The 27,059-nt window shown below is 34.9% G+C and overlaps 1 protein-coding gene across 1 annotated transcript in view; it reads right to left on the reverse strand.

Annotated features, from left to right (window-relative positions):
- The window catches only part of FBXL5 (F-box and leucine rich repeat protein 5), a 50,267-nt gene that overhangs the window by 15,489 nt on the left and 7,719 nt on the right, over positions 1-27,059 (reverse strand). Inside the window, exons 2-9 of the mRNA XM_072620300.1 lie at positions 23,313-23,528; positions 21,446-21,541; positions 17,579-17,765; positions 14,937-15,119; positions 12,826-12,951; positions 6,397-6,545; positions 6,003-6,085; positions 5,078-5,803 (exon numbers count right to left, since the gene is read on the reverse strand). Of these exons, the coding sequence (XP_072476401.1) occupies positions 5,078-5,803; positions 6,003-6,085; positions 6,397-6,545; positions 12,826-12,951; positions 14,937-15,119; positions 17,579-17,765; positions 21,446-21,541; positions 23,313-23,528 (1,766 nt within the window). The remainder of the gene's footprint in view (positions 1-5,077; positions 5,804-6,002; positions 6,086-6,396; positions 6,546-12,825; positions 12,952-14,936; positions 15,120-17,578; positions 17,766-21,445; positions 21,542-23,312; positions 23,529-27,059) is intronic.

Consider the following 27,059-nt stretch of genomic DNA (forward strand, 5'->3'; position numbering starts at 1 on the left):
AAAATAAATATATTTAAGGAAGGAGAAGACATTAAATCACTGGCTTGGGGGAGGGGAAGGGAGTTAAGGTTTTATGAATGAAGGTATGCTGAATTAAAGTGAAAACTTGAGCTTGGAAAGAAGGTATTTACTCAGGAAAGTAAAGTGCAAAATAATGGGGTCAAGTGAAGTTTCATATTTTCTGTTTTTTTAGAACAAGAAAGACCTGAGTACAATAGTATAGTGAATAAAGACAGTGGATGAGAAGAAAAGGAAATTACTGAAAGGAAAATGAAAATGATGTCAATGAAATATTTAAAAATACACAGAAGAGACATAAACAAGGCAGGTTTGGTACTATCATGTAAAATTGCAATAAAGGTTCAATTTCATAGAGGGAAAGGAAAGGGAGGAAAGGGGAAAACAAAGCAGGAGAATTATCGGCAAGAAAATCTCCTGGAAGAGATGAGAGGATGGGACATAGACACATATAAAAAGGAAAAGCCCTAGCAAAGAGAAAGACCAACTTTCTTTCTCAGAAACTGGCGAAAAGAAGGAAAAAAGACATGGCATTCTGAGGTGTGGATCAGGCGAGAAAAGGGAACTCTTGGTTCAGGATTATAAAAGGTGACCATGATTTTTTTTTTCTCAGTAAAAAGGAAACAAAGGCATCATCTACTGCAAGGAATTTCAAGACCTTTTCCCACATCTTTGGGTGTTAGAAGAGGGGATAAATTTCGGAACAACTGCATGAGCATGACAGGGAAGAATGAAAGGATTATCTCATGAGAAACTTAAGTACTTCACTTTTTGCTTAGGTTATTTGTTTATATCTGTATATTTATCTATGTATATCTCTACAAATAATGGATCAGAGAAAATCAAAGCATACATAAAATTAATCTGGCACTGTGTAGAGTACCAAGAAAAGTGCTTTATCATGCAAAATAATTCTGAGCTTATTGTGATACATTTCTATAGAGGTTCTGTATGCATCTTTAAAAGTATTTTCTGGCTACTCTAAGACTTTTGAAAACAGTTCTCAAGTGGAGTTTTTAATGAAAAACACATCCATTTGTTTTTAATAGCTGTGCTGGGCAAGGCCTAAATGACTTACATTTCAGAAAATAATCTTCGATAAAATATAAACTGAATAAACAACAAAAAGTTGTTCAACATTCACTAGTTCTTATATCAAGGGTAATCAACCAGCATATGGTTACAATGGGATGCTAAAGTCTAACTCAAATAACAGGCAGCACCAATTTATAAGATTAGTACAAAGTAATTGCAATTGCCTCAGTACAAGCTTATGCCTCCCTCAGACTGCTACTTTAACTGCTCTGATTTACTCTATACTTCTGTAAAGGAAAATTTCATGAGACTTTATAGTCTAACCACAAAAACTTAAGCCCAATCAATAATTTTTTTTTAAGTTATTGATACATCCAAAGGAAGAATTGATAGTCTAAATGCAGATAAAATAAAACTATTTTTCACTTCACGTTTTTTTCCTTTAGATCTGTGTCTTCTTTCACAGCACAGGTAACATGAAAATGTTTTCATAAGACTGAATTATGCATAACATCAAATTGCTTACCATCTTAGCGAGGGAGGAGGCAAAGGAGAGAGGGAGAAAATATGGAACTCAAAAATTTTCAAAATGAATGTTAAAACTTGTCTTTATGTACTTGTAATTGGGAAAAAATAAAATATTTTTTAAAAAATGAAATTAGTGGGGCGGAGCCAAGATGGCAGAGTAGAAAGACGCACATACACATAGCTCCGAACCCACAACCCATAGAACATCTACAAAGAAGTAACTCACGGCGAATTCTGCACCCAGAGGCCACAGAACATTGGAGCGAGGGAGATTTCTGTTCCAGAGAGACCTGCAAACCTCTCACAAAAGGTCCTTCGAGCTGCGGACTGGGCACCGGGACTGGGAGCTGAGTGCAGCCCTGCCGCAGCCGTGGCACTGAGAGGAAAAGATCCGAGTGGGCTTCAGGGGCGGGATCTCCAGCGGCCCTGCGGGTCCCTCCACCCACAGGTGACGGGGGTCGGTGAGAAGGTCTCTTTGGTGGGTCGAGAGGGGAGTGGGGTGCCCCCATAACTCAGGCCCCCTCGGGAGGCAACAACAGCGGAGGCGGGAGCAGACTGGGGCTCCCCAAGCAGGCAGGAGCCCGGATCCATTGTTGCAGGTCTCTGCATAAACCCCCTGAGGGAACTGAGCCCCTTGTGGCAGCCCTGCCCCCACCTGAGCACCTGAACTTAATCTCACACTGAATAGCAGCCCTGCCCCCGCCCAAAGCACTGAGGCTAGGAAGCAGCACTTGATTCTCAGATCCTAAGCGTGGGCTGGGAGGATCCGGAGGCGAGGTGGGTGTGAGGAGAATATTCAGAGCTCAAGTCACTGGCTGGGAAAATGCCCAGAAAAGGGAAAAAAACCAAGACTATTGAGGGTTACTTTCTTGGTGAGCAGGTTTCTCCTCCCCTCCCTTCTGATGAGGAAGAGCCGTGCTCACCATCAGGGGAAGACACGGAAGTCAGTGCTTCTAAATCCCAGCCCACTCGATGGGATCAGTTCTGGGAAAAGGCCTTAAAGAGCCCAAACAATTTTCAAAATCATGATAGAGAGGTGGAGGAAAAACTGGGAAGAGTAATAAAAGACTTGCAAGCAAAGTATGAACAACAAATCAGCACCCTGCTAAAGGAGACCCAAAAAAATGCTGAAGAAAATAACACCCTGAAAAATAGGCTAACTCAATTGGCAAAGGAGGTTCAAGAAGCCAAGGAGGAGAAGAATGCTTTCAAAAGCAGAATTAGCCAAATGGAAAAGGAGATTCAAAAGCTCACTGAAGAAAATAATTCTTTCAAAATTAGAATGGAACAGAAAATTAGAATGGAACAGATGGAGGCTAATGACTTTATGAGAAACCAAGAAATCACAAAACAAAACCAAAAGAATGAAAAAATGGAAGATAATGTGAAATATCTCATTGGAAAAACAACTGACCTGGAGAATAAATCCAGGAGAGACAATTTAAAAATTATGGGCCTACCTGAAAGCCATGATGAGAAAAAGAGCCTAGACATCACCTTTCATGAAATTATCAAGGAAAACTGCCCTGAGATTCTAGAACCAGAGGGCAAAGTAAGTATTCAAGGAATCCACAGATCACTGCCTGAAAGAGATCCAAAAAGAGAAACTCCTAGGAACATTGTGGCCAAATTCCAGAGTTCCCAGATCAAGGAGAAAATATTGCAAGCAGCTAGAAAGAAACAATTCAAGTATTGTGGAAATACAATCAGAATAACACAAGATCTAGCAGCTTCCACATTAAGGGATAGAAGGGCGTGGGCGTGGAATAGGATATTCCAGAAGTCAAAGGAACTAGGACTAAAACCCAGAATCACCTACCCAGCAAAACTGAATATAATACTTCAGGGGAAAAATTGGTCTTTCAATGAAATAGAGGACTTTCAAGCATTCTTGATGAAAAGACCAGAGCTGAAAAGAAAATTTGACTTTCAAACACAAGAATGAAGAGAAGCATGAAGAAGTAAATAGCAAAGAGAAGTCATAAAGGACTTCACAAAAGTTGAACTGTTTACATTCCTACATGGAAAGACAATATTTGTAACTCTTGAAACTATTCAGTATCTGGGTACAGGGTGGGATAACACACACACACACACATGCACATGCACACGCACACGCACAGAGTGAACTGAAGAGGAGGGGATCATATCTTAAAAAAAAAAAAATGAAATCAAGCAGTGAGAGAGAAATATATTGGGAGGAGAAAGGGAGAAATGGAATGGGGCAAATTATCGCTCATAAAAGAGGCAAGCAAAAGATTTTTTAGTGAAGGGAAAAAGAGGGGAGGTGAGAGAAAAACATGAAGTTTACTCTCATCACATTCCACTAAAGGAAGGAATAAAATGCACAGTCATTTTGGTATGAAAACCTATCTTACAATACAGGAAAGTGGGGGATGAGGGGATAAGCAGGGTGGGGGGGATGATGGAAGGGAGGGCACGGGGAGGAGGGAGCAATTTGAGGTCAACACTCATGGGGAGGGTCAGGATCAAAAGAGAGAACAGAAGTAATGGGGGACAGGATAGGATGGAGGGAAATATAATTAGTTCTTACACAACACTACTATTGTGGAAGTCATTTGCAAAACTACACAGATCTGGCCTATATTGAATTGCTTGCCTTCCAAAGGGAAGGGGTGGGAAGGGAGGGAGGGCAGATTGGCAGACAGGGGCAATTAGAATGCTCAGTGTTTTGGGGTGGGGGGAGGGGACAAAAGGGGAGAAAATGTGGAACCCAAAATTTTGTGAAAATGAATGTTAAAGTTAAATAAATTAATAAAAAAATGAAATTAGTGACAATATTAAATATTTTCTCAAAATAAATATAGCTGGTGAAATTGATCATAACTACCTTCAACTACCAAAAAGTGATATTGTATACCCATTCAGGCCAGAAAACTAGTATATTACAGCCATACACAGAATACAAAACTTTAGCCTGAGCTAATTTACTTCCAATCTAGAAACTGCTCCTGAAAGTTATAAAAGGAATCATGGTTTTCAGAGACTATTCAACACATAAGGGGCCCTTTGATACAGCATGTCTCCCATTATACAATACGTTAACACATCTTACTAGAGTATATAAAACCTAGATTGGTAATCCAGTTATAATCATAACAATTTAATATTTTAAGGTCAATATAAACAAATTCAGAAAAAAGTTAAAGGTGACTTTTACACTATAAAAAATATTTGCTCGTTACAAGAAGATTCAACCAGATGATTCCTTTAAGGTGTAATGAATACAGGATTTAGTTTACAAAGATTGAACTTACAAATAACTTTTCAAGAATATATAAATTATGCAGAATACAGCATATCTTTAACACAGATCACCTTAGGAGGGGCCACAAATTTTTGTAAAGACTTCAGTAAACATTTTGATACTATTGATGACCATGTAATATTATTTCATCACTCATTCGAACTTCTGAACTGAACAGTTCTGGCTCAGCTCTTGCTATTTCCTAACATTCTACAATTAGTTACCTACCTGAGACCATGATCTGTGATCTGATAACACCCAGATAAACTGAGAAAAAGAAGTACACGTCCAGTCTCTTGATCAGTTTTTTCACTCCCAGAGTAAAGTAAGTCTTTTCCCACAGACTGTTTAGTCCTTGCTGCTTTTCCACAGAGTGCAGATGATTCTGGGAGTGAAGGTATAGTTCTTAATGTGGTCCCAGTACAACAAAATGCATGACCACAATATGTGAAGGCAGGAGAAGCACAATGCTGCTGCCAACAAACACTAGTCCTTAGTCCAACAATGTCCTTATTATAGCAACCAGAAGTTGAACAACTGATATTAGATGCTGTTTCCATTACAGAAAGTCCTTCAACATTTCTATGTCTCCATTCTACAGCATCCTCAATATCAGCCAAATCTTCAGCATCTAACATCCACACATAAGCAGAACTGAAATTTTCAGAAGAAACAGGCTTAGTCCAGTGGTGTTCATTGTCTACTTCTTTGCCAAGACTTTCATTAGTTATATCATGCAAACAAGTATATTTGCTGTTAGATTGCATGACAATGTCTTTATTTCTCCATGTAGTCGATGTGCTCTTGTTTCTGCAAGTCTTCAGAATGCCACCTTTATGAGATGAGAGGACTCCCAAAGCTCTGGAAATCTTCTCTAAAGCCACGTCTGTAATTTTCTCACAACCTGAGAGATCAAGATGTCGAAGACTCTGGCAGCAACCAAGCCAAGACCAACTACAACCAAGAGTTAAAAGCTTATTAAAGAACTTTTCTAAAATTACAAAAATGATTAGCCATCTACCTAGTTGCAGATCAAAATATTCAATTCATATCTTGATACAAAACAAATTACAATTTAAATCACTATAAAAACTACAAAAAAGAATCATTACGTTCACAATATGGATAATTTGAAAACTGAAAAATAACTTACCTGTCAAATGCAGTGTCTGAGATGTCAGTTTGGGTAAGATCTAAATGTTCCAGGTTAGGGCAAAGCTCTAAAATCTGTCTAACCTAAGAGGGAAAGGAGGGAATAGGAATTTTTAATTAGAATATTCAGTCTTTGTGATTCTAAGGCAAAAGAGAATATGTATTTTTGTAACAATGATTTAAACTCAACTTTCTCCTCATCAAGACACATAGACATTATATAGTTATACCATTTTAGAGTTAAAGGGAAACTCTGATTTATTTTTAGTCCAAATCTATACTGAAAACAAAAATAGAACTACAACACCTCATTGGAAAACTTGCAGTTGTGTAAAGTTATTATTTCTAAAGGTTTTCGTTCATAACCATTTAATGATACACTGTTTGATGCTTACCATTTTACTGGAAACTGCAGAGCTATATGCTAAAACTAAAGTTTTTACAGACGTGCCAACATGCGGGAGAACATTTTGAATTAAGCCATGTAGTAAACGTTTTTCCATTTGTGCAATATTGATGGCAACTGATTCTTCTACAGACTCTTCTGTTAAAAAAAAAATAATAAATCTCAAAGATATGGTCATTTTAAGTGGTACATAACATATTAAATGACTTTAAACAAATGTGAGATTAGCAATAATACTGCACATTTCCATCATTCATAATTTCTTAAGTCTTCCCAAACACCAGAGTATGTTATATACTATGCTGGTACCAGATTTAAATATTTAAAAAAACAGTATTTTGTAATGTAGGTAACAAGCATGAACAAAACATTTTCTTCATTTACAACATAACTTAGAAAGTATTTAATTAACTTATACAATTATCATTGAGCAACTCTGCAGTAGCAGAAAAAAGAAAAAATTGCTTAACCTCCAACTTTGGCCTCTCTTATTTTTCTTCCCTTGTCTACCTTAAAATTAGCTGTCATTTAAGATAGATGTCATATCTGTTGGTGGAACTGTAAAGTGGTCCAAACGTTCTGGAAAATAATTTGGAACTATGCCCAAAGGGCTAAAATCTGTCCATAAACTTTGACCCAGCAATACCACTATTAGAGATCAGAGAAAAAATCCCAAAGAGATCAGAAAAGAAGGAAATGGCCCTATCTGTACAAAAATATTTAGAGCAACTCCTTTTGTAATGGCAAAGAACTGGAAATTGAGGGGTTACCCATCAATTAAGGAATGACTGAACAAGTTGTAGTATAGGCTTGTGTTGGAATACTACTGTGCTGTGAGAAACAACAAGCAGGATGCTTTCTGAAAAACCTGGGAAGACTTACATGAACTAATACAATTTGAAATAAGCTGAACTAGAACACAGTACACAGTAAACACTAATATTGTAATGATGAGCAACTGTAAAAGACTTAGCTACTCTGACAAATAAACTGTTTCAAGACATATCCAAAGTACCCATGATGAAAAATATTGCCCATCTCCAGAGAGAGAACCAAAGCAGTTTTTTTCCTTTCCTTTTCTTGCTTTCTACTTGTAACATGACTAATTATGTTTAATAATTTCATATGTATAATGGGTATGTTTCTTGCCTTCTCAGAACAGGGGAGAGGTGGAGAAAGGGAAAAAATTTGGAACAGAAAATAAATACACTTTTCTTTATTTAAAAAGAGAGATCTCACAGAATAACAGACTATTTGAGCAAGAAAGGAGTAAAGAGCAATTAATTCAACCTCCTTTACAGATGGGAAAATTGAGGCCCTAAGTTTGCTATAGATGGACTGACTTCATCCTGAGGTATAGTCAATGGTTTTAGCACTGACTGATGCTGGTCCAATGAGAACACTATGGAAATGTTCAACCCATCTCTTCAGGATAATGTCCTTATAACTAATCAATGTGGCTCCATCAGCATGAGTAGACAAGATGTACCATAAGTCTTTGGCCCGTAAAAAGCCTTCAGGTCATCAAAAAAGTGCTTTGGATTGTTATTACCAGCATAAAACCAAGTTTCATCTACTTTCTTATTTAGCCAAACATCATCTATCTCTCTAAGCTTTGCTTTACTTTTGATGGAGTTAAATGCTGCCTTCCTAGAGACAAATGAACTATCCTGCTGGTGAATCCTGTGGAGTTCTCATTTTTCATTTAGCAGCTTCTGAATCTCCCCATCATTTTCATCAATGAGTCTTGATGTATATGAGTGTTCTGGCCCTGATGAGTAAATGCAATGCTGTATACCAAATCTCTGAAAGCTGCCCACTCCTTTTCTGCTTCGCTGCCAACTCTATGTTGGCTCAGCTTTCCCTCCAAGTGAGCAACAAACTGTCCAAACTCAGAGAAGCATTCTAATCTATTAATGTTAATAAGTCTTCTGGTAGTCATCTGCAGCTTTTGTTATATTTAGCTTAGAGAAGCTAAGTCTATGATCAGTCCAGGATTCTGCAGCACACACTGTCTTGTCACTCTCACATCCTGTCTCTTCTTGCAGAGTCTATTAAATGACAATGTTTACTGAGAAGGCGCACCCACGAAGTTTAACTGCACTTAGGTAAACAGAAAACAATGTTGGTGATGAGATCATGAGATGCTCAAGTCTTAGGTAGTAATTGCTGTTTCTGACTGCATTCCTGCTATGTCTCATAGTCTGTGCCTGTCTGCGTTTAGCACATCAAAGATGAGGGTTCTCCATGTCTTTATAAAATTTTTCTTTGACCTCAGCAGGGTTCGTTATGGTTGGAATGTACATACTGACGATAATAGCATGGCACTTTACTACAATGGCAATCACAATATCACAAGCATGTCATTCACTCCTTTTGGGAAGTACACAAGGTTGCTGATTAGATTGGGTCTTGATTGCAAAACCTAAGCCAGTTTTAGGGAGCATCCCTTCATTGTGGCCACTCCAGAAAAAACATGCAGACAGTTCAAATTTTGGTAAGATGGCCATCACTTGCTAATCTTGTTTCACTCAGGGCTACTATTTGGATGCAATACTGCTGCATTCTCTCACAACAAGAGCTGTTCATCTTCTAGGTCTATTGGATTTTGTGTTATCCCTAAGGGCACACACATGCCATATACTGATGTCAGTGAATGCAATCATCAAGCTAAGACTTGAAGGAAGCCAGGGAAACCAGAAAGTGAAAATGAGGAATAAGAGAGTTCCCAGCATGGGGGACAAGCAGTGAAAATGCTTGGAGTCTGGAAATATGTAAATTAAGAAAAAAACTGACAATTATAGGTAATCAAGGAAGAAGGCTCAGTAAAACCTCTGAAACAGTTTATGAAGCAGTATGACCAGCAAGTTGAAATCAAAAATGCAACACCACAGAGGTTTTAATCAATAAGAAGATAAGTGTAAATTACTTTTAAAAGTGACTTAAAAAATTTAGGCAAAAGGGTAAAAATTGTTGGTGACTAGATACAGATTGAAGCATCAAAAAAAGGTAAAAATTTCTAGGAAGCCACAAGCACAGAATTTTCTGTTCAGTGTTCCCTTTCCACCTAAGAAAAATGATCCACCTATACTAAAATGATTAAGGAATTAAAACTTGTGTCCCAATTTTCAGTTCCTATTGATTTGTGCTTCCCTAAGGATACAATTCTGGGTAATATCCCAAAACACAGAAGCTAAGTCATAAATTAAGTAATTTTTGTACCTTTACTACAAAGGACAGTTTTCACTCAAACTAAATTCTCCCCTCTCTTTTCGTAATTGTCATCTGAGGTTAATCTCACTGGAAAATAATTCAATTTGATAATACTTAAAAGAACTTCATGGCAATGCAGGGACTTAAAAAAAAATTTCCAATGATCTTTTAAGGCAAAATGCCTTCCATATCCAGAGAAAGGACTGGAATTCAATCGCAGATTGTAGCAGATCATTTTTTTGGTGTATTATGTTTTGGTTTGTTATATGATTTCTCCCATTCATTTTAATTCCTCTACATAGCATGACTATAGTGAAAATGTATTTAATAGAAATGTATGTGTAGAAACTATATAAAATTGTATGCCATCTCGGGGAGGAAGGGGAAAAAAAATCTAAGATATATGGTAGTCATTGTAGAACAGTGGAAATAAATAAAATTAATTTTAAAAATACTTAAAAGATTATGGTTAAATTTCATAACAATAAAATAAGGAGTTTGAAGTGGAAATGAAACTAATAAAAGCTTACAATAGAAGTATAAACATAAGCTAAACAACAAATTTGCTAAAAGACCTAGGATCTTAAGAGTTGCACAGACATTAAATGGAATGCTTACTTTGACTTACATACTTTAAATTAACATCTTTCAAAGTCCTTTCTTTAACTACTTAAAGATTTTATTCCTATCCCTAATTCCTGAAAATACTGAAAGATTTAATTATATCTTCATGTTTCTTTGAATTCTGAGGATTCTGTTCTTTAACATTCACAAGATCTAGTATTTTAAACATAAATGGATATCTTGTCTTTTACCAAAACTTTTCAATTCTATTCATATTCTACAAAAAAAAGAAAATTATTTTTCTTCCATGTGACTACAGATTAAAAGTAAACAGTAGAAATAGGATTCTGGGAAGATAGTAGGTCAGAAAATCTAAGCTCTCCAGATTTCCCCTACAAACAAGGAACTGACACAAAGGAATTAGACTGGAGAAGGCTAGTAGCTCTAGAAGCCTACCCTCTTCGGAAATAGGTTAAAGAAGGAATGCCACAAAAATATATAGAAGGGAATAAAAATCTTCTAAATTCAGAAAGAAATAAAAAACTAAGGGGACAAGAAGGGGAAAGAGGATAAAGCAGAGATTTTTATTGAGAATCCTACTTATATCAGATCTGGGTTAAAGAGAGAACAATATATAATTAGAAGGGAATAAAAGTCTTCTAAAATTTATAAAGAAAACGGTGAGGGAATAGAATAAGGGGGTATAGAAGGGTGCCCAGATGAATGGGATAAAAAGGGAATAACATGTTTTGGAAGGCTATAAAAGTCTAAATTCAGATAGAAACAAGAGGGATAAGAGGAAAGGGCAGGGGGAGAGGACAAGGGAGGGATCTTTGGAGAGTGTTAGGCTAAGTAATAGGAGGGCAAGGTGGCAGGTAGGAGTAAAGTAGAAGAGTCAGGAGGGATAGGAAGAGATACACACAAACATAAAATAATGATCAGGAATAGAATTTATTAGGGAAAAAAGCAGGGGGTAGTAATATGATCTCAGATTAAGTTAAAACTAAAATAGATTTAATCAAAAGAGATAAGCAGAAAAACTATACTATATGTCAGCCATATTAATCAATATTATTTTAGACCATTTAAAATAACTAGACAATATAAGGTTAGAATACTGCGGTGACATAGAAAGTGGTAAGTTAGTAGACTTAGAAAAATAGGGAAAGATTTGGACTATGAAGGAAGATGTTCTCCACCGTGAAGAAACAGAGGTCAAACAACTATAGTATGGTCTTATATAGATGCATATGAATGTATGTGTCTATATATGAGTATGATTATAGATATCTAAGTATGTGTGTGTGTGTGTGTGTGTGTGTGTGTGTGTGTGTCTCCACACTTAACTGTAGTCCTCTGGGGAGAGGGGAACAGAAGGAGGAAAAAAAAGAACAAAGTAAAAAGTACACAGCAAAGAACAAAAGCAAACTACAAGGAAGCAAAGAAAAGACAGACAGCTCTAAACACAATGTGTAGTATTTAATATAGAGACTTTCTTGCAATGGAAATTTATTGTATACTTTGAATCCTCTCTTACATTTGCTGTGCATACGGCAATGCTTTTTTTCTTTTCTTATTTTGTATTTAAGTTCATGACATTTCTCTTTTTATTGTATATGTAAGTTATAGTATTTAAGTTTAAAATAAATTAATTTTAAAATAAAAAAAAAATTCAACAGTGATCCACCGGCCTGGAGTCAGGAGGAGTTCAAATGTGACCTCGGACACTTGACACGTACTAGCTTTGTGACCCTGGGCAAGTCACTTAACCAAAATGTCTCACCAAAAAAAAAAAAAGAAAAACAAGAAAAAACACAGTGATCACTATTTTATGGTTCACAAGTGCTTTATAACCTCAAACAAGTATCATTTTCTCAGTTCTTCAATTTAACACTCACTTAAGAGTGAGAAATACTATCTTTTCTTACCTACTTTCTAACAGAAAAGTAAAGATAAATATAATTGGATGTTATGACACACTTCAAACACAATGGAAGAAAAAATCTAAATACAAAATAGTTACAATATTAATGATAATTTTATAGATCATATGACTCTAAAGCTGAGATTGTGATGTATCAATCATCTAGAAGTTTCTGTCTCCCAAAATGGTATCAAAAAATTACCCTACTTCTTCAGTCAAATGAACTAAAGAACAGGAACTATTCCATTTTCACAAGTAACTTAGTTTTCTTCCAGACCAACTAAGTAGATGCGCTATACATTAATGAATTGAACTACAAATTTGGTTTTAGTGGGAGAAAAAAAGCTGGGTCTTTTTTTTCTCTCTGATGCAATTATAAGTCTTTCAATGACTATTCCAAACTGTCACTGGAGTAACAAGTTTCACAGTTAAAATAATAGTTGGATTTGGATACAGAAAGCTGTATCCAAAGACATTCACATATCAATCTAAATAATTTACAACAAAATAAACCTTACTAGGTTTAAAGCAAATATTATTATCCAAAAACATGGCTTATAAAACAATTTGGTATTGACAAAACTATTTTCAGCAAGCAATGATAAAACTTTATTTATGTAATCACAACCTTTAAGATGTAAAACGATGTGTATACAATTTTGTGAAAGAACAGAAAAATACTATGCAAAATTAATTTTTGTCCATAATTTGGCTTACCAGATTCATCTATATCAGCATCTTCATCCCATTCCTGAAAAGCTCGACTTTCATCTTTTCTATTTTTCACCCATTCCTCATCAGGTTCAGTATCAAGTTCAGTTGCTGGACCATTATACCAATCACCTTCTCAACAAAAAGAAAAGGAAAAAGATAAATGCAGACCAAATCTTCTTACAAGAAATCCCATTACAACAAACATCACTGCATAATGAAAAAAATTTGAAGAGATTTCTGCATTACAGAGTGGCCCATCAATTTCAAGCAATACATCAAAATTTCAGTTCAACAAATGATTTGGATAGTTCATTGAAGCTCACTGTAATAGGATCCGACCTTTAGGCACTTTGGTATGTTCAACATGAAATGTTAGTACAGAAAAAATTAACTGATAAAGTGTATAGGGGAAAACCCCTGTTCCTTTTGAAGGTTTGCAAATTTCTAATAAATATAAAAACACATACTAGTCTGTATTCTTTCATTTTTGAAGAGTTTGGATATTTTCTTTTCGTTTGTTCTACCTTGAAAAGCAGAACAGCTATAATCGCATTCCAATGTGTAACCTTATCAATATAGCAAGGATTTACATGCCATCTTGTAAGTCAATGAAAGTGACCTAACCTCTGACCCCTACTGGTGAAAACTGTGGCTGCATACTGGCCATGGCAGTAGTACCCCAATATGCTGGTGTTGATACACAAAGGCAGGAGTTTCTGGTCTGCAGTGAATTAACTGATCAGGAAAACAGAAGTAGGTGGGTATAGAAGTGAAAGGGGAAGATAAAAGGAAAAGCTAAAGTTCTAGCAGAACATACCTGCAATTACTATCTTAAAACAAGCATAAGTCTACTATGTAATTTAGTTTTCTAAACAATTTTAATATTACATACATCCAAGATGACCAATCTGCTTGGAGGACCAAATAAAACTACTACCTCTTACATAAAATTTTTGATTAAGCTAATTCAAACAAAGCAAAAATGTACGTCACACAGGAATTAACTATCTTTATGTTTGCACTGTGTTTAAGGAGACGTGTGTGTGTGTGTGTGTGTGTGTGAAGTGGCTCAAATAACTTCAAATATTAAGACTTTATAGAAACCTTTGTATCATATGGCATCTAATTTGTCTGGGACACTATTTAAACGTTTCAAAAGATCTATATAAGGACAAAAAGTGTCCACTGTGTTTATCTTTTTTGACCCATCATTCATTATTTCATTACTTTGTCCCCCCAAAAATAAAGTTAATCAAGAAAGCTGTATCCAAAGACATTCACATATCAATCTAAATAATTTACAACAAACATCCAAAAGAATGACTATGTAGTATATTTATAAAATGCCCCAAATGGTTTCTTTTTGGTCACTGAATATAGGATATCTAAGATTTTTTAAAAGTGAACTAGACAAAAGTCTACAATATAAAAGGAATCAAAAATATAAGTGGGTTACATTTATGTTCACATACACTTAATTAGGTAGGAAAACACATTTTCCGTGTTAATTGTCGCAATTACATGGTAAACCAAATGGTTATAAAATTTACAAATGTGAATCTAAAGCTAAAGAACACTCACCTAGAAAAGCAATATTTATACTACTTTTAAGTCAAAGAGAAAAATGTGGTTCATATCACGCTGCATTTTATCTTATGCCTGCATGGAGTCATCATGAAAAGACCAAACTTTCAATAAGGTATTGATGCAAAAGGCACTGTTATCATGAAAATTTTAATTTTAAATTAAACGCTTTACAAGAAAAATGATACATCAACATAACCAATGACCTTCAAAAGAGCAAAAATACTTGGCGAAATCATTTTGGAATACCCCTAACTTCTATGACAAGCTTCCCTAAGAGTTTATCTTCTGTCTTAATTTAACAGAATTTCCATTTTAAATCAATATTCAACTTCTTCCAATTATTTTAAGCTTCTACTAATCTATTTTAATTTTTACTTAATTTTAAAATAATTGGAAAAATATTTCTATTTTATGAAATTAGTTTGTTAGGTGGAACTTTTCTAATTTACATTTTTAACTCAGATACATTTTATCTCTAAATAAACAGCTTCAGAAAATATTTTTATAAAAATAAAGTTATCACTTACCTCTAGCCCAATGAACAGGGTAAAGATGCTTCCAAAGAGATCCAGTTTTAGCCAGCTGAGACCATTTAGTGTTCACTTGACTGCATCTACACAACTCTTGAGGATTAAGATAACTGAAAATTGTCAGCATTACTTCAGGAGGAAGATGGGTAATATTTGTGGAGTAATCTGTCTCTTCGGTTTCTGGAAGAAGAAAAGAAAATTACAACCACAACACTAATGCCTTAAGAAATGAAAAGCAAAAAACACAACAATATAATTCTACATATAAAAACCAATGCCTGAGGTTGGATTCCTCCTGCTTGCAAGGCGTACAAATGAAACAATATGCACTAGAGGTACCATGAGAATGCTTAACTTGCTAAAGATCCATAACATCAAACTACTATGACATAAGTAATACTTATTAATAGGATGCACAACTACGAAGAAACTGAGTTAACTTCCTTTTACAAAGGCATCAGAGAAAACAATCTTCACCTTGTGTCACAGACAGTAGTATCATTTGAAAAAGGAACTAGACAGGTTGTGCAGCTTTAAAGGCAGACAAGCCTTTATTAAAACAAACATGTGTGAAGTGTGCCAAATTATGAAATCCAAAGACTGAATCCCTCTATTTATCAGATGTTTAACTAGATTCTATCATTAACAATTACTTTTCAAAAATTAAACAAGCTAACATCATATCAATATATTCTGTTCTTTGTATAGAATCTTACATATCATGTTCTGCCAAGTCACTATTTCTCAATGTCAATGTAACATGAACATTTTCACGTATCAAGCCCATAATTTTAATAGTGAGTTTCTCAAGAAGGCTGAAAAATATATGAAATGGAACATAAAATATAAAAACTTCTTATAAATTATATCAAGAATTGACTACATTCTATAACTGACTAGATTCACAAAATAGCCTAAAGACTAAAAGGAAGGATGGAGAAAAGAAGGAAGAGGGAAGAGGGAAGGGAGGAAGGAAGGAAGGAAGGAAGGAAAAAGATATCTCAAACAACGCAACTAGCATTTTCTTAAAAGGAGTGGCAAATTAAATACCAGGTATGATGCTTTTAAATCACATGTAATAATTACAATAAAACATGACACAACTGGCATATAGACATAAGCATGTGTTTCCCAGTAAAGAATCCCAGTGAAGAAGTTTTATAGATTTAATGATAACCTACACAGTTTTGTTTCAAATTACAGAGTCCCTAAGTTTTTCATTTAATAAAAAAGTCAGCAAAGGGAACAAATTTCTTCAAGCATCATTTCAGAACTTTTCAACAGCATTACGACAACTAAATCTTCGGTCTTGGTCCACTGAAATGTAGTAGCAAATACTTCATAAAAGATTAATAAATAACAGAATGGCAGCTGAAAATTAAAGGCAAAATCTATAAGGCTATGCATGGTTTTTACTTTTTAATTGCTTTCTCAGAGAACTCTATGCAGATAAATTTACTGGACTCAGAGGAAAGACAATGAGAGGGTCACAGGAATGAACAATACATCCATTATTATAGATATACAGTCTAATATAATTTTGCAGATAAAGAAACTAATGTAAAAAAAACTTCTCTAGTAAGTGGCACAATTAGGAATTGATTCCTGATAATCTGTATTTATTCTGTGTATATGGGGAGGATAGATATACACACAAATGTACATTTATAATGTATGTGTGTCCATCCCTCCACATAAACAGAATATGAAAATATATATGGATATATATATACATATAGTAAATATAAGTAGATAGAGGTGTGTATATATATATATAAAAATACATATACACACACATATCTGTATATATATGTACATGTGTATATACACATACGCACAATGGTTGGTGGTTGGTTTATGTCCTTCATTCTTGAAGAGGACTAAAATGACATCACCATGATAAACTCAAGTTTCAATGTATCTAACTGTGGCTGACCAGATCAATACAAGCTCAGAATGCTCTACCACAGGTTGGGCACAGATAGTCCGTGTGAAATACACATACACACACGTGTATAGATAGATATATATACACATCTATCTACATATAGGAATATGTATCTCCATATATCCTATCATGTCCTCCATTAGAAGAAAGTAAGCTCTTTGTGAGTAAGGACTTAATCATCCATCATATTTGCATCTTTAGCACCTAGCAGAGTATCTGGCACTCAGTTAAAGCTTATTAACCGATTTATAAATATATTGTCATCAAAACAAACAAGAAGGTAAGCACTTTGTATGCTGGGAACATAAAAAGAAAAAATACTTCAGTGATATGCATATACTAGGGCAATAAATACACATTTAATTCCAAAAAAAACACAAGTAGATTTCCCTTAATTTCACTCTTCCCAGATTTATCTCTCTCTCTCTCTCTTTTATATATATATAAAAATTCCCAGGTCATCTATATCTTTAGCAAATAAGATTAAATGCCTTTATTTAGAATGCAAATACTTAAAAGTTTAGAATAAGGAGCTTAAATCAAATTTATACTTTAAAATAATTACTTCAGTTCTAAACTATAATGCAAGCTTCATTTCTAAAATTCCTACCAAAAAAAATCTACATTTCATTTTAACAATCTGAAGTATTTTTGAACTATGATGGTAAATGGTGAACTACATAAGTCTTACCTTTATCTGATTTTTCATCCACAGAATACTTAAAAAACTTCTGTCTCTCTTCAGCTTGATTCCAGAGACTAAGCCCTCGAAGAAGTTCTGCAGTGTCCTTGTGGGAACAATGTTGTGCAATCACTTTCTTTTTAATGTCCTTTAGCTCTTCATAGGTAAAATATTCCATCAACATTGGCTGAAAAACCTAAGTTATTACAAAGTCAGAAAAATAATTTGAAAAGAAATGTCATAATTTTCAGGTATTAGTGATACTTTAAAATATTTTTCTACTTTTAAAGGCAATTTCCTTTAGAATCCTTAAATTCACAAAAATCTTAATATCCAAAATTATAGCACTATATAAAATCGTCCTAAAAAGTAGTAAGACACTAATCCAATTTTCAATAACAAGGAAATATCTTATACAAGGCATTGTTTTTGCACCAGGCAAAGGAAATGCAGTAATTACATTAAATTTACTACAAACGATATCTGCTGTTTGGTTATTTTAATGTTTACTTACCTGTAAGCAAATCAAAATGAGCAACAGTGAATGGAATAGATTAAATTGACTACCACTAAACTAAATAAGTCTAAACTTCAAAATAGATTTCAATGTCTTTTTAGTATGCTTCATGACTCATGAGAATAATGAAAAAGGACTCAATTCTAATTAAAACTATACACCCATTTAACTAGATATTTTAAATGTAGGCCTGCCTAAAGGAAGCAGGACAACCTACATGGCCATCATTAATACTACCAAAAGTAAATCATTAAACATCGTCATAAATACAAATGAATATCTACCTCAATGATATAAACCATAGCACATCTTCCACTTAAGATTCAAGTGGGTAGCAAATCTTTAAGGAATAGTTCCAAATTGGGAGAATGAGCTCAAAAGTTGCTTCACAAAATAAGAAGCAATGAATAAACTAGTGCTCAACTTAATCTAGTTTGTTGTAGTGATGTTTCCCTTTAATTGTTCTTTTTTTTGAACACTGGAAAAATACTGGAGTTGTAAGATTTATCTTTATTATATACGTAATATTTTCTATTAAATTGTACTACTTTGAAAAATGTAACAACAGTAGTGGCAGTAACAGCTAACACATAAGGGCTTTAAGTTTTGCAAAGAATTTTACATGCATATCTTATTTGCTATTCACAGGAGCTGAGTTGTGCTAACAGCAGGAAGTGCTATTAACTGTCCCATTTTTCAGATGAGTAAAATGAGGCAAACAGAGATTAATGTCATGCTCGGGGGTACAGAGAGAGAGGTAACTACCTAGAAAAGATGGGGAGAGGACCGGTACACACATACTGACTAACACGGGTAAAAAGAAGGACCCCCTCATCAGAAACTGGAGTAAATAAAACACACTGCCTATTTGAAAAGACAGTGGGAATGTTGGTCCATACTCACAAAAGATACAAAGAAAGAGGGCATTCACAAGGTACACTCCAGATTGCTGGTTCTAAAAGGAACACAACAATCTAAAACTATTCTTTTAGGGAAAGTATGGAAATGTGGCCAATTTTATATTTTTTTCAGGGACCTACAAAAGCTTTGAGTATCAAAACTCATCCTGCACTTTGCTTAAAAGTTTATGAGAACTGCCTATCATAGACTACAATTAAATGTTCCATAAATACTTATCCAGCTGAACTGCACTAATATAAACTCAAAGATCATTAGTGCAAAAACATCATTATGATCCTCTAAACAACTTAGTATGGGTGAGAGAGGAATATATTGGGAAAACGGAGAAATGGAATGGGGCAAATTATCTCTCATAAAAAAGGCAAGAAAGGTTTTTCAACAGAGGAGAAAAGGGAGGAGATGAGAGGGGAAAAGTGAAGCTTATTCTCTTCACATTTGGTTTAAGGAGGGAATAAGAAGCTTACTCAATTTGGTATGAAAATCTATCTTACAGTATAGGAAAGTAGGGGAGAAGGAGATAAGTGAGGAGCGGAATGATACAAGGGAGGGCAAATGGGAGAAGGGGGTAATTAGAAGTAAACACTTTCGGGGAAGAACAAGGTCTAAAGAGAGAATAGAATAAATGGAGGGCAGGAAAGGATGGAGGGAAATATAGTTGTCTTACACAACATGACTATCATGCAAGTCTTTTGCAAAACTACATATATATAGCCTATATTGAATTGCCTGCCTTCTCAGGGGGGATGGGTGGAGAGGGAAGGGAGAGAAGTTGGAACTCAAAGTTTTAGGAACAAACGCTGAGAATTGTTTTTGCATACAACTGGGAAATAAGAAATATAGGTAATGGGGTACAGAAATCAATGTAGCCCTACAAGAGAGAAGATGGGGATAAGGGAAGGGAAGGGGTGTGATAGAAGGGAGGGCACACTGAGGGAAGAGGCAATCAGAACGCAAGGTGTCATGTGGTAGGGGGAAGGGAGAGATGGGGAGAAAATTTGGAACTCAAAATTTTGTGGAAATGAATATTGAAAACTAAAAATAAATAAATAAACATTTGAAAATTAGACTTCAAAAAAAAAAAAACTCTGGGTAGTCATTGTAAGGGCCCCCCAGCTTTGTGAACCCAGATATTGGTGCTCTTTTGGTTGGGTGATGTATGTAAATCACTCTATTACTCTGTTTAGGCAATTGGAACCCTATTTACTGGATATGTCAGTCATTCTTGGGTACTCACTTCTTTACCTTTACCACCTTCTATTATTGTGCTTTGCCCAGAACCCAGATTGAAGTAGTCCCTTGTCCCTCTCCATGTAAGGCTGGGGGAGGATGAGATGCCCTAGAGTTGGGATAGTGTGGGCCAGAGATGGAGGCTAGGGACAGGAGCTCCTAGAGCCTGCTGTGCCTGAACCCAGAGAGGAGTAGGGAGAGCTTGGAATGGAGCAGTCCCTTCCCCCGTGAGGTGGCAAACAGAGCAGGAGTGGACAGCTGTCTGCATGTGAACCCAGGCAGGAGCCAGGAGTGGTTGGCCCCTAGACCTGAAGGAGGAGAAACCCTGAAGCTCGGAACTTAGCGCCTGAGTTGAGATGGAGATTTTGCAGCAGGGCAGGAGCAGTGAGTGTATTTTCCTGCCACATCTCCCTGTGTCTTCCAGGGGGTAGAGTTGTCAGCAGTGAGATGGGGGAAAGTGCCATAATCCCCAGGCACCTACCCTGTTTGCTTTGTCACTCAGCTGCCCCTCAGCACTTAGAAGTGGAGGCTAGAGTAGTATTAAGACTTGGACTCTTTTGCTCATGTGAGCATGCATGCACCTGAGAGTGCCAGGTGGGAGCCTGAAATAGTAGTGTGCAGACAAAGACACACCCCCCAGGAGGACTTTACTTGGGATGCTCTGTTTGAATTGAGGGGATTGTTACCTACCTTAGGAGTAGAGTCTGCTACCCCTAGGTTTGTTCTATGTTAAGGGAAGACCCTGGCCTGGTATCCCCTGATCGTATAAACAAATATTTTGGTACAGTATGCTATATACTGAATAATATGTTTTGTTTAAGGACACGTAACCATCCTGGTGATATTTTGTTATGTTATTATGAATTGTGAATCCTTTAGTTTCCTGAATAAGGTTTAGTTTTGAATAAATAAAATGCTTCTTAAAAAAAAAAAAACAGTATGGAAATACACATATCATTATAAGTTCATTATACAGGTGTTAGAAGGATCTCATGGTGTAATTGCAAACTACCAGGTACCTAGTGGAAAGTTATGCACATAAGAACTTAACTGTTAAATGAAGGAATTAATTCACAAACAACATGGACTTTCTTGCTTCCTTGACCTTTTCTACAGACTATAAAATGATAGGTGTGGAACCAATTTCACCTTTATCAAAGCAATGACTTATCTTAAAGCTGATTCATAAGAAAAACTTGATGTATACTCACTTCCTCTTCTTCCTTCATGTGAGGAAGGAAATCTCTTGTAAACGCTTCCAGCCTCTCCTTCAGTTGCTTTGCATAATTTAGCTGCTCATATTCATTCTGGAGAAAATAAAAAGAACTGAACTTTAAAATGAAGTTAATAACTAACGAAATATTGTTTATTTATATCCCATACTGATCTCAGGAAGAAGTTTTAAATTTTATGGGGCATTTTTACAAAATAAAAAGTTACAGCAACCTATATACATCAAGACCTATTGGGAAAAAATGCTCTTAAAATAATAAACCTTTGATTCCTTTAATACAATACATTTTCTTCCACTATAAAAGAACAGATATAATATATGACAAAGACCTCAAAATTTTGATTACATTCATTTTACACTGCTAAATTTTAAATTATCATTAATTGCTTACAAGTCCAAAAATATATTTTTATATAATTTAAATAAATTCCTATTTATCTTCATTTCATAGGCTTCTCTTCACTAACAAAATTATAACTGATACTACCAAAATATGATGTAAGCCAGACAACATCACAGGGGAGTACAGTTAATTCCAAAGAAATATCATAAATGTGGTAAATGGACAATTAGCCAAACAATGTTGTAACAGGATCTCAACACCATGAATGTGACTTTTGATTATAACGTATTAACTGGAAACCATGTTAATCAGGACAATTTTGGGAGATATGCAACTTTATTAAGTACTTCTAGTGATGATACTCCATAAAGATTACAGGATCATAGTCAGAATGAGGAAAGGTCTTAACACAAGGAGATAAATACATACAGCCTTAGAAAAATCATCAATACTTGGTGAGACACAACTCATGAGAATGAGTTGAATAGTGTTGCCTACTCCTGACTGTCCATTATCATTCCATTCCATCCAACTCCAAATATTATGGTTTAATTACTTCTTTGATTCTTTTTCCCTCTAATTTGGCTTTTGTTAAGACATAATTTTGTTGTCTATAGCTTTTCTTTTTGAACTTAGATTTTACACACATTTTCTCTTTATAGGAACCTGCCATAGATAATTTTACATTTATCCTTAAAGTATCTTTCCTAGATTCCATTTCAGCACATGTGTTTTTAACATGTAGCCTTGATGGCATGTTCTTCTCCCCTTCTCCCAACAGAATTTTGAGCTGGGGGACCCTAGCTATCGCCCTTCTCTGACTCCCTTGACATCTGCTCTCCAAAAATAAGGTACACATCAAAACTATGCCTAATTTTCTTTTTTCTCCTTCTGTAACAAATTCCAAGATGGAGTCTCAATAAAAAAAAGAAAATGTAAAATCTGTTTAATTTGACTAGCTGTTGCTTCAAAACTATTAAATACTAAGTTTTGGAGAAGCAGAATTCTGATGAAAGCAGGGTTCGTTGACATCTTTTTTGTGTCATAGACTCCTTAAGGAATCTGGTAAAGCCTATGGACTCCCTCGGAATGATGTTTTTAAATGCATAACATATATATAGAATTATAATTCAATCACACTGTTTAAATACACACTAACTTAGTATCAATATATTACATAACAGTCACTTTCTATTTTTCTTAACACAATGAAAAGTCAAAGAATAACAAATAATAATACTTCTTAAAGTATTATTTTAATATTATTATTAAATTAACCCAATTATTTGGGTTATTTTATTAACCCAATTGTCGCTTAAAAACAAACTCCTCCATACTGGCTATGAAATAATAAGAAAAAATACTGTTTCCAAAAGAACCCTTATTCTGGATGATGATGTTGTTATTCAGTCATGTCTAACTCTTCATGACTCCATTCAGTCAAGTTCTGCCAATGACATAAACTTGAGACTATAAAAATATTAATTATTTTAAAGCTTACCTTCACATTCTTCAACCCTTTCTCAAAGAGGCTAAGCATTTCAGAGAGTTTGTTGTCAGAGTGTACATTATAAGTGGTCCGGCTGCGTTGCTGAAGTAAGCCAATAATGTATTCATTCTCAATCTGCTCATGCATTTTGAATTCCTTGAATGTAGCATACAGAGATTGTAGAAGAGCACGGAAATCATTGTTGTTGGAAAAGTTGGTTTTAGAAAGCTGAATGAAAAATAAGGGTTCAAAATAAACACAGTTCAAACTAACATGCACAAAGAATATCAGAATCTTTCCCACTTATTTTATTTATAAACCCCTCCCTTTAAACTTTGGACTCTGGAAATGCAGCAGGTTGCTATAATACTAGACTAGAATTCAGAATACCTGGATTCTGATACAAACTCTGTCAACAACTAACTGTGTAATCTTGGGCAAACTACTCACCCTCACTCTTACTAAGTGATTCACCTCCAAAACAAATGGTTTGAATGACTAAAAAGAGATAGTAAGCTTCAAGAACATAAACCTGGTCTATTTGAATGGACTGTTGGAAATCTTTTTGTCTACATTACGCTGACATCATTCACCATCCTGTTTATTCGCCTCTTCCTATATTCATTATTAGTCAGCATGGTATAGAAGAGCGAGCTTTGGAATCAAAAAACCTGGATTCAAATCCTACCTCTGAAACTTTCCACCCTAGGTAAAGACTTGCTTCATCTGTACAACGAGAGGTTTGTGCTAGATTTTCTCTGTAGTCCCTTTGAGTTCTTTATGATCTTACGACCCAAAGACTAGGATACGTTAAATTTTAAAATCCTATGTTTCTGTGACTCCAGACTACTACTTATTGAATTTACATGTCAACGAAAACAACATTATTAAGGACTGTTTCTAGGACATTACTTTAGGTATACTTAAAGGGCAAATGGGTTCCTGAAGAATAAAACTTGAGAAATGGTCCTCCTGAACGGGTTAAGAGTCAAGCATAGAGAAGAAAAACTGGTCTGGTCTCAGGTAATGAGACAAAAGTTACAACGTGGTTGCGCCAACATTAGGAAGTAATAGGGTTATGTTAGGGACATTATTTTTTTTTAAATACATCATTTGGGACATTAAAAAGTCTATAAACCTGTTTTGCAAAGCACTTGGTAAAGTACCTGCTCTCCAGGTGATGACAGATTGTAAGTACCCTCTAAAATATTATCATAACTATTAATCAATGCTTTGAACACTTCCTGAGTTTGCTATAAGGTATCTTTGGGGACACTTTCACAACAAACATTAAAGATACCAGCCAAGCAACCAAGACAGATATAGTGCAGAATAAAGAAACAAATTCATTAACAACAGCAGAAAAATAATGGGTTTAGGAGAGCATTTAATCTAAAAAAGCTAGAAAAGGAGTTTTGTAATTTGATCACTTTCACAAATTTAAGTGTCCAAAAAGCAGCATTGACTGCTACTTGAAGTAGTTTTTAATCATTTCAATTAAATGACAAAATTAAAATAATCAAAGAATACACCTCAAAATCAGATTACAGTATCCAAACAAAATTCAAACACTCAAGCCCTGTAAACTTTTAGACTATTCTCTGCCCATTATATCAATTCCCAAACCCAATAATTAAATGGGGACAAGGGAAGAAAGGAGTCACACTGACTAGCAAAGTGGACTCATTAGGCAATTAAATGTTTACTGAATTGAATCTATCTTCTGATTAAGTCAACCAACAATAATGAAAATATCTATGACTAAATAAAACTTTCTAAAGGTGCTGTGCAATTAAAACACTTATGGTCTGATCTGCCTTAATACCACTTTTTCAACTGTAATTTCAATCTAATGACAATGCATCATTAAAAATAAAGGGAAGTAGATGATAGGCATCTTTCTTATGCCAAACTGTATATGGGTATTCATATTTTAACCAGTACTGAACACCATTAATAGTTCTTTATGAACCTGATATCCCACTTTTTCCATTTAAAATAATCCTTTATTGAAAAAAAAGGAATGAGAAAGTTTTATGAAAACTTTATCAGTGAAGATTTCCAGCCTTGTGCTTTGCTTTATCTGTAGCTATGTTTACACAGTAGATTAGACTGTTTCATAGAAGCCTTGTTTGTATCTCACACAGAAGTTACATAGAAGATATTCTATTACAAAAGTAAATCTCGAAGTAATGCAATTAGCATATGTATTTTTTTGCTACTAAGAAAAAGGAATATTTTTATTTGATCACGATCAAGGTGAAAAGGCTTAGGGAAAAAAACAGATCAAATATATTTTGTAATTATTAAATATGTAACTCACTCAAGAAACAACAGAAAGGAAAAACTAAGAGGGTAAGCAGTACGACCAAATATGACCAATAATAGGACATCATATTTTTGTAATGAGAATAATTTAGGCCCTCAAAAAATGAAAAATACCATACTCAGTTTGTCTCTCTTTACCTTTACTTGGAAAGTGAGCTACTAAAAAACCTATCTTGCACCTGAATAAAGTTTAGCCTATTTTAATTTTGGCTCCTACTTTACTTACTACTACTGCCAAGTTTCCTCCCTTAAAATAACAATTAGGAACATGCAATTCAGCTTTATTCCAAAATTTGGCATATATACAATTTTTCAAATACTATTTTCCTACACAAAGAGAAAGGTATTCAAATGTGTAAACTGCACTAAGAAAAAATAAGGCAATGATAATAGCATTTAAGTAACGCCTAAAAGGTTCACCAAGTGCCTTACAAATATGATTTCATTTGATTCTAAAGCCCTGGGAAGGTACATATCACAATCTAGTAAGGGCCCTTTAAGTAGTATAGGATCACTGTTTACAAATGAGAAAAACTTGAGATCCGGAAAGGTAAAATAACTTGCCTAAGGTCACACAACTAACAAAGTTGAGATTCATACCCACAATCTTCTGGCTCCAAATCCAGTACTTCTTCAGTGGTAATTCTACACAATTCTTCTCATCCAAGCTACACTAACCTTAAGGTTGACTTTTTATGTTAAATAATTATAGTAACAAGTTTTTCCAGTTCTTATGGGGTTCAATGGTACTAGGACCTAATGTGAAGGACCCCAGTCACCTACATAGCAACCCCACACTGAGACAAGACTATTGCTACCATTTTTCCAATAGCATGGGCTCACATAATGTGGCTGTATCCCAATTTGGCAAATTCCAAAATTTCAATTATCATTATTACTACTACTACTATTAGTATTATGATTCTCTGCTACTGTGATCTGTGATCAGTGATATATTATTATATAATATGATAATAATAATATAATATCAGTGATATATTACTACTGTAATTGTTTTGGGGTGCACCACAATAAATGTGTATTCTGACTGTTCCAACCATCAGCTGTTCCAAGTTTCTCCATCCCCCTTCTCCAGTTTATTTTTGTAGATATAATACTGAATATACTGGTCAATTAATAATCCTACAATGGCCTCTAAGTATTCAAAGTGAGAGTAAGAGTCAATCAATGCAGCAGACTTCATTGTTATCTCATTTTAAAAAATTATCACTGCTACTCCAACTTTCAGGAACCACCACCTGAATCAATCAATAAGCAGTCATCAACATCCAGCCAAGACACTCCACCAGAAAAGATTAGAATTCACTGAAGACTCAAATAGTGGCTAGCATTTTTAGCAATATTTCTAAATTAAGGCTTGTACATTTTTTAAGACATACTATTGCACACTTAATAGGCTACAGTATAGTG

This window comes from Notamacropus eugenii, chromosome 6 (genome assembly GCF_028372415.1).
Source record: "Notamacropus eugenii isolate mMacEug1 chromosome 6, mMacEug1.pri_v2, whole genome shotgun sequence".
NCBI lineage: Eukaryota > Metazoa > Chordata > Mammalia > Diprotodontia > Macropodidae > Notamacropus > Notamacropus eugenii.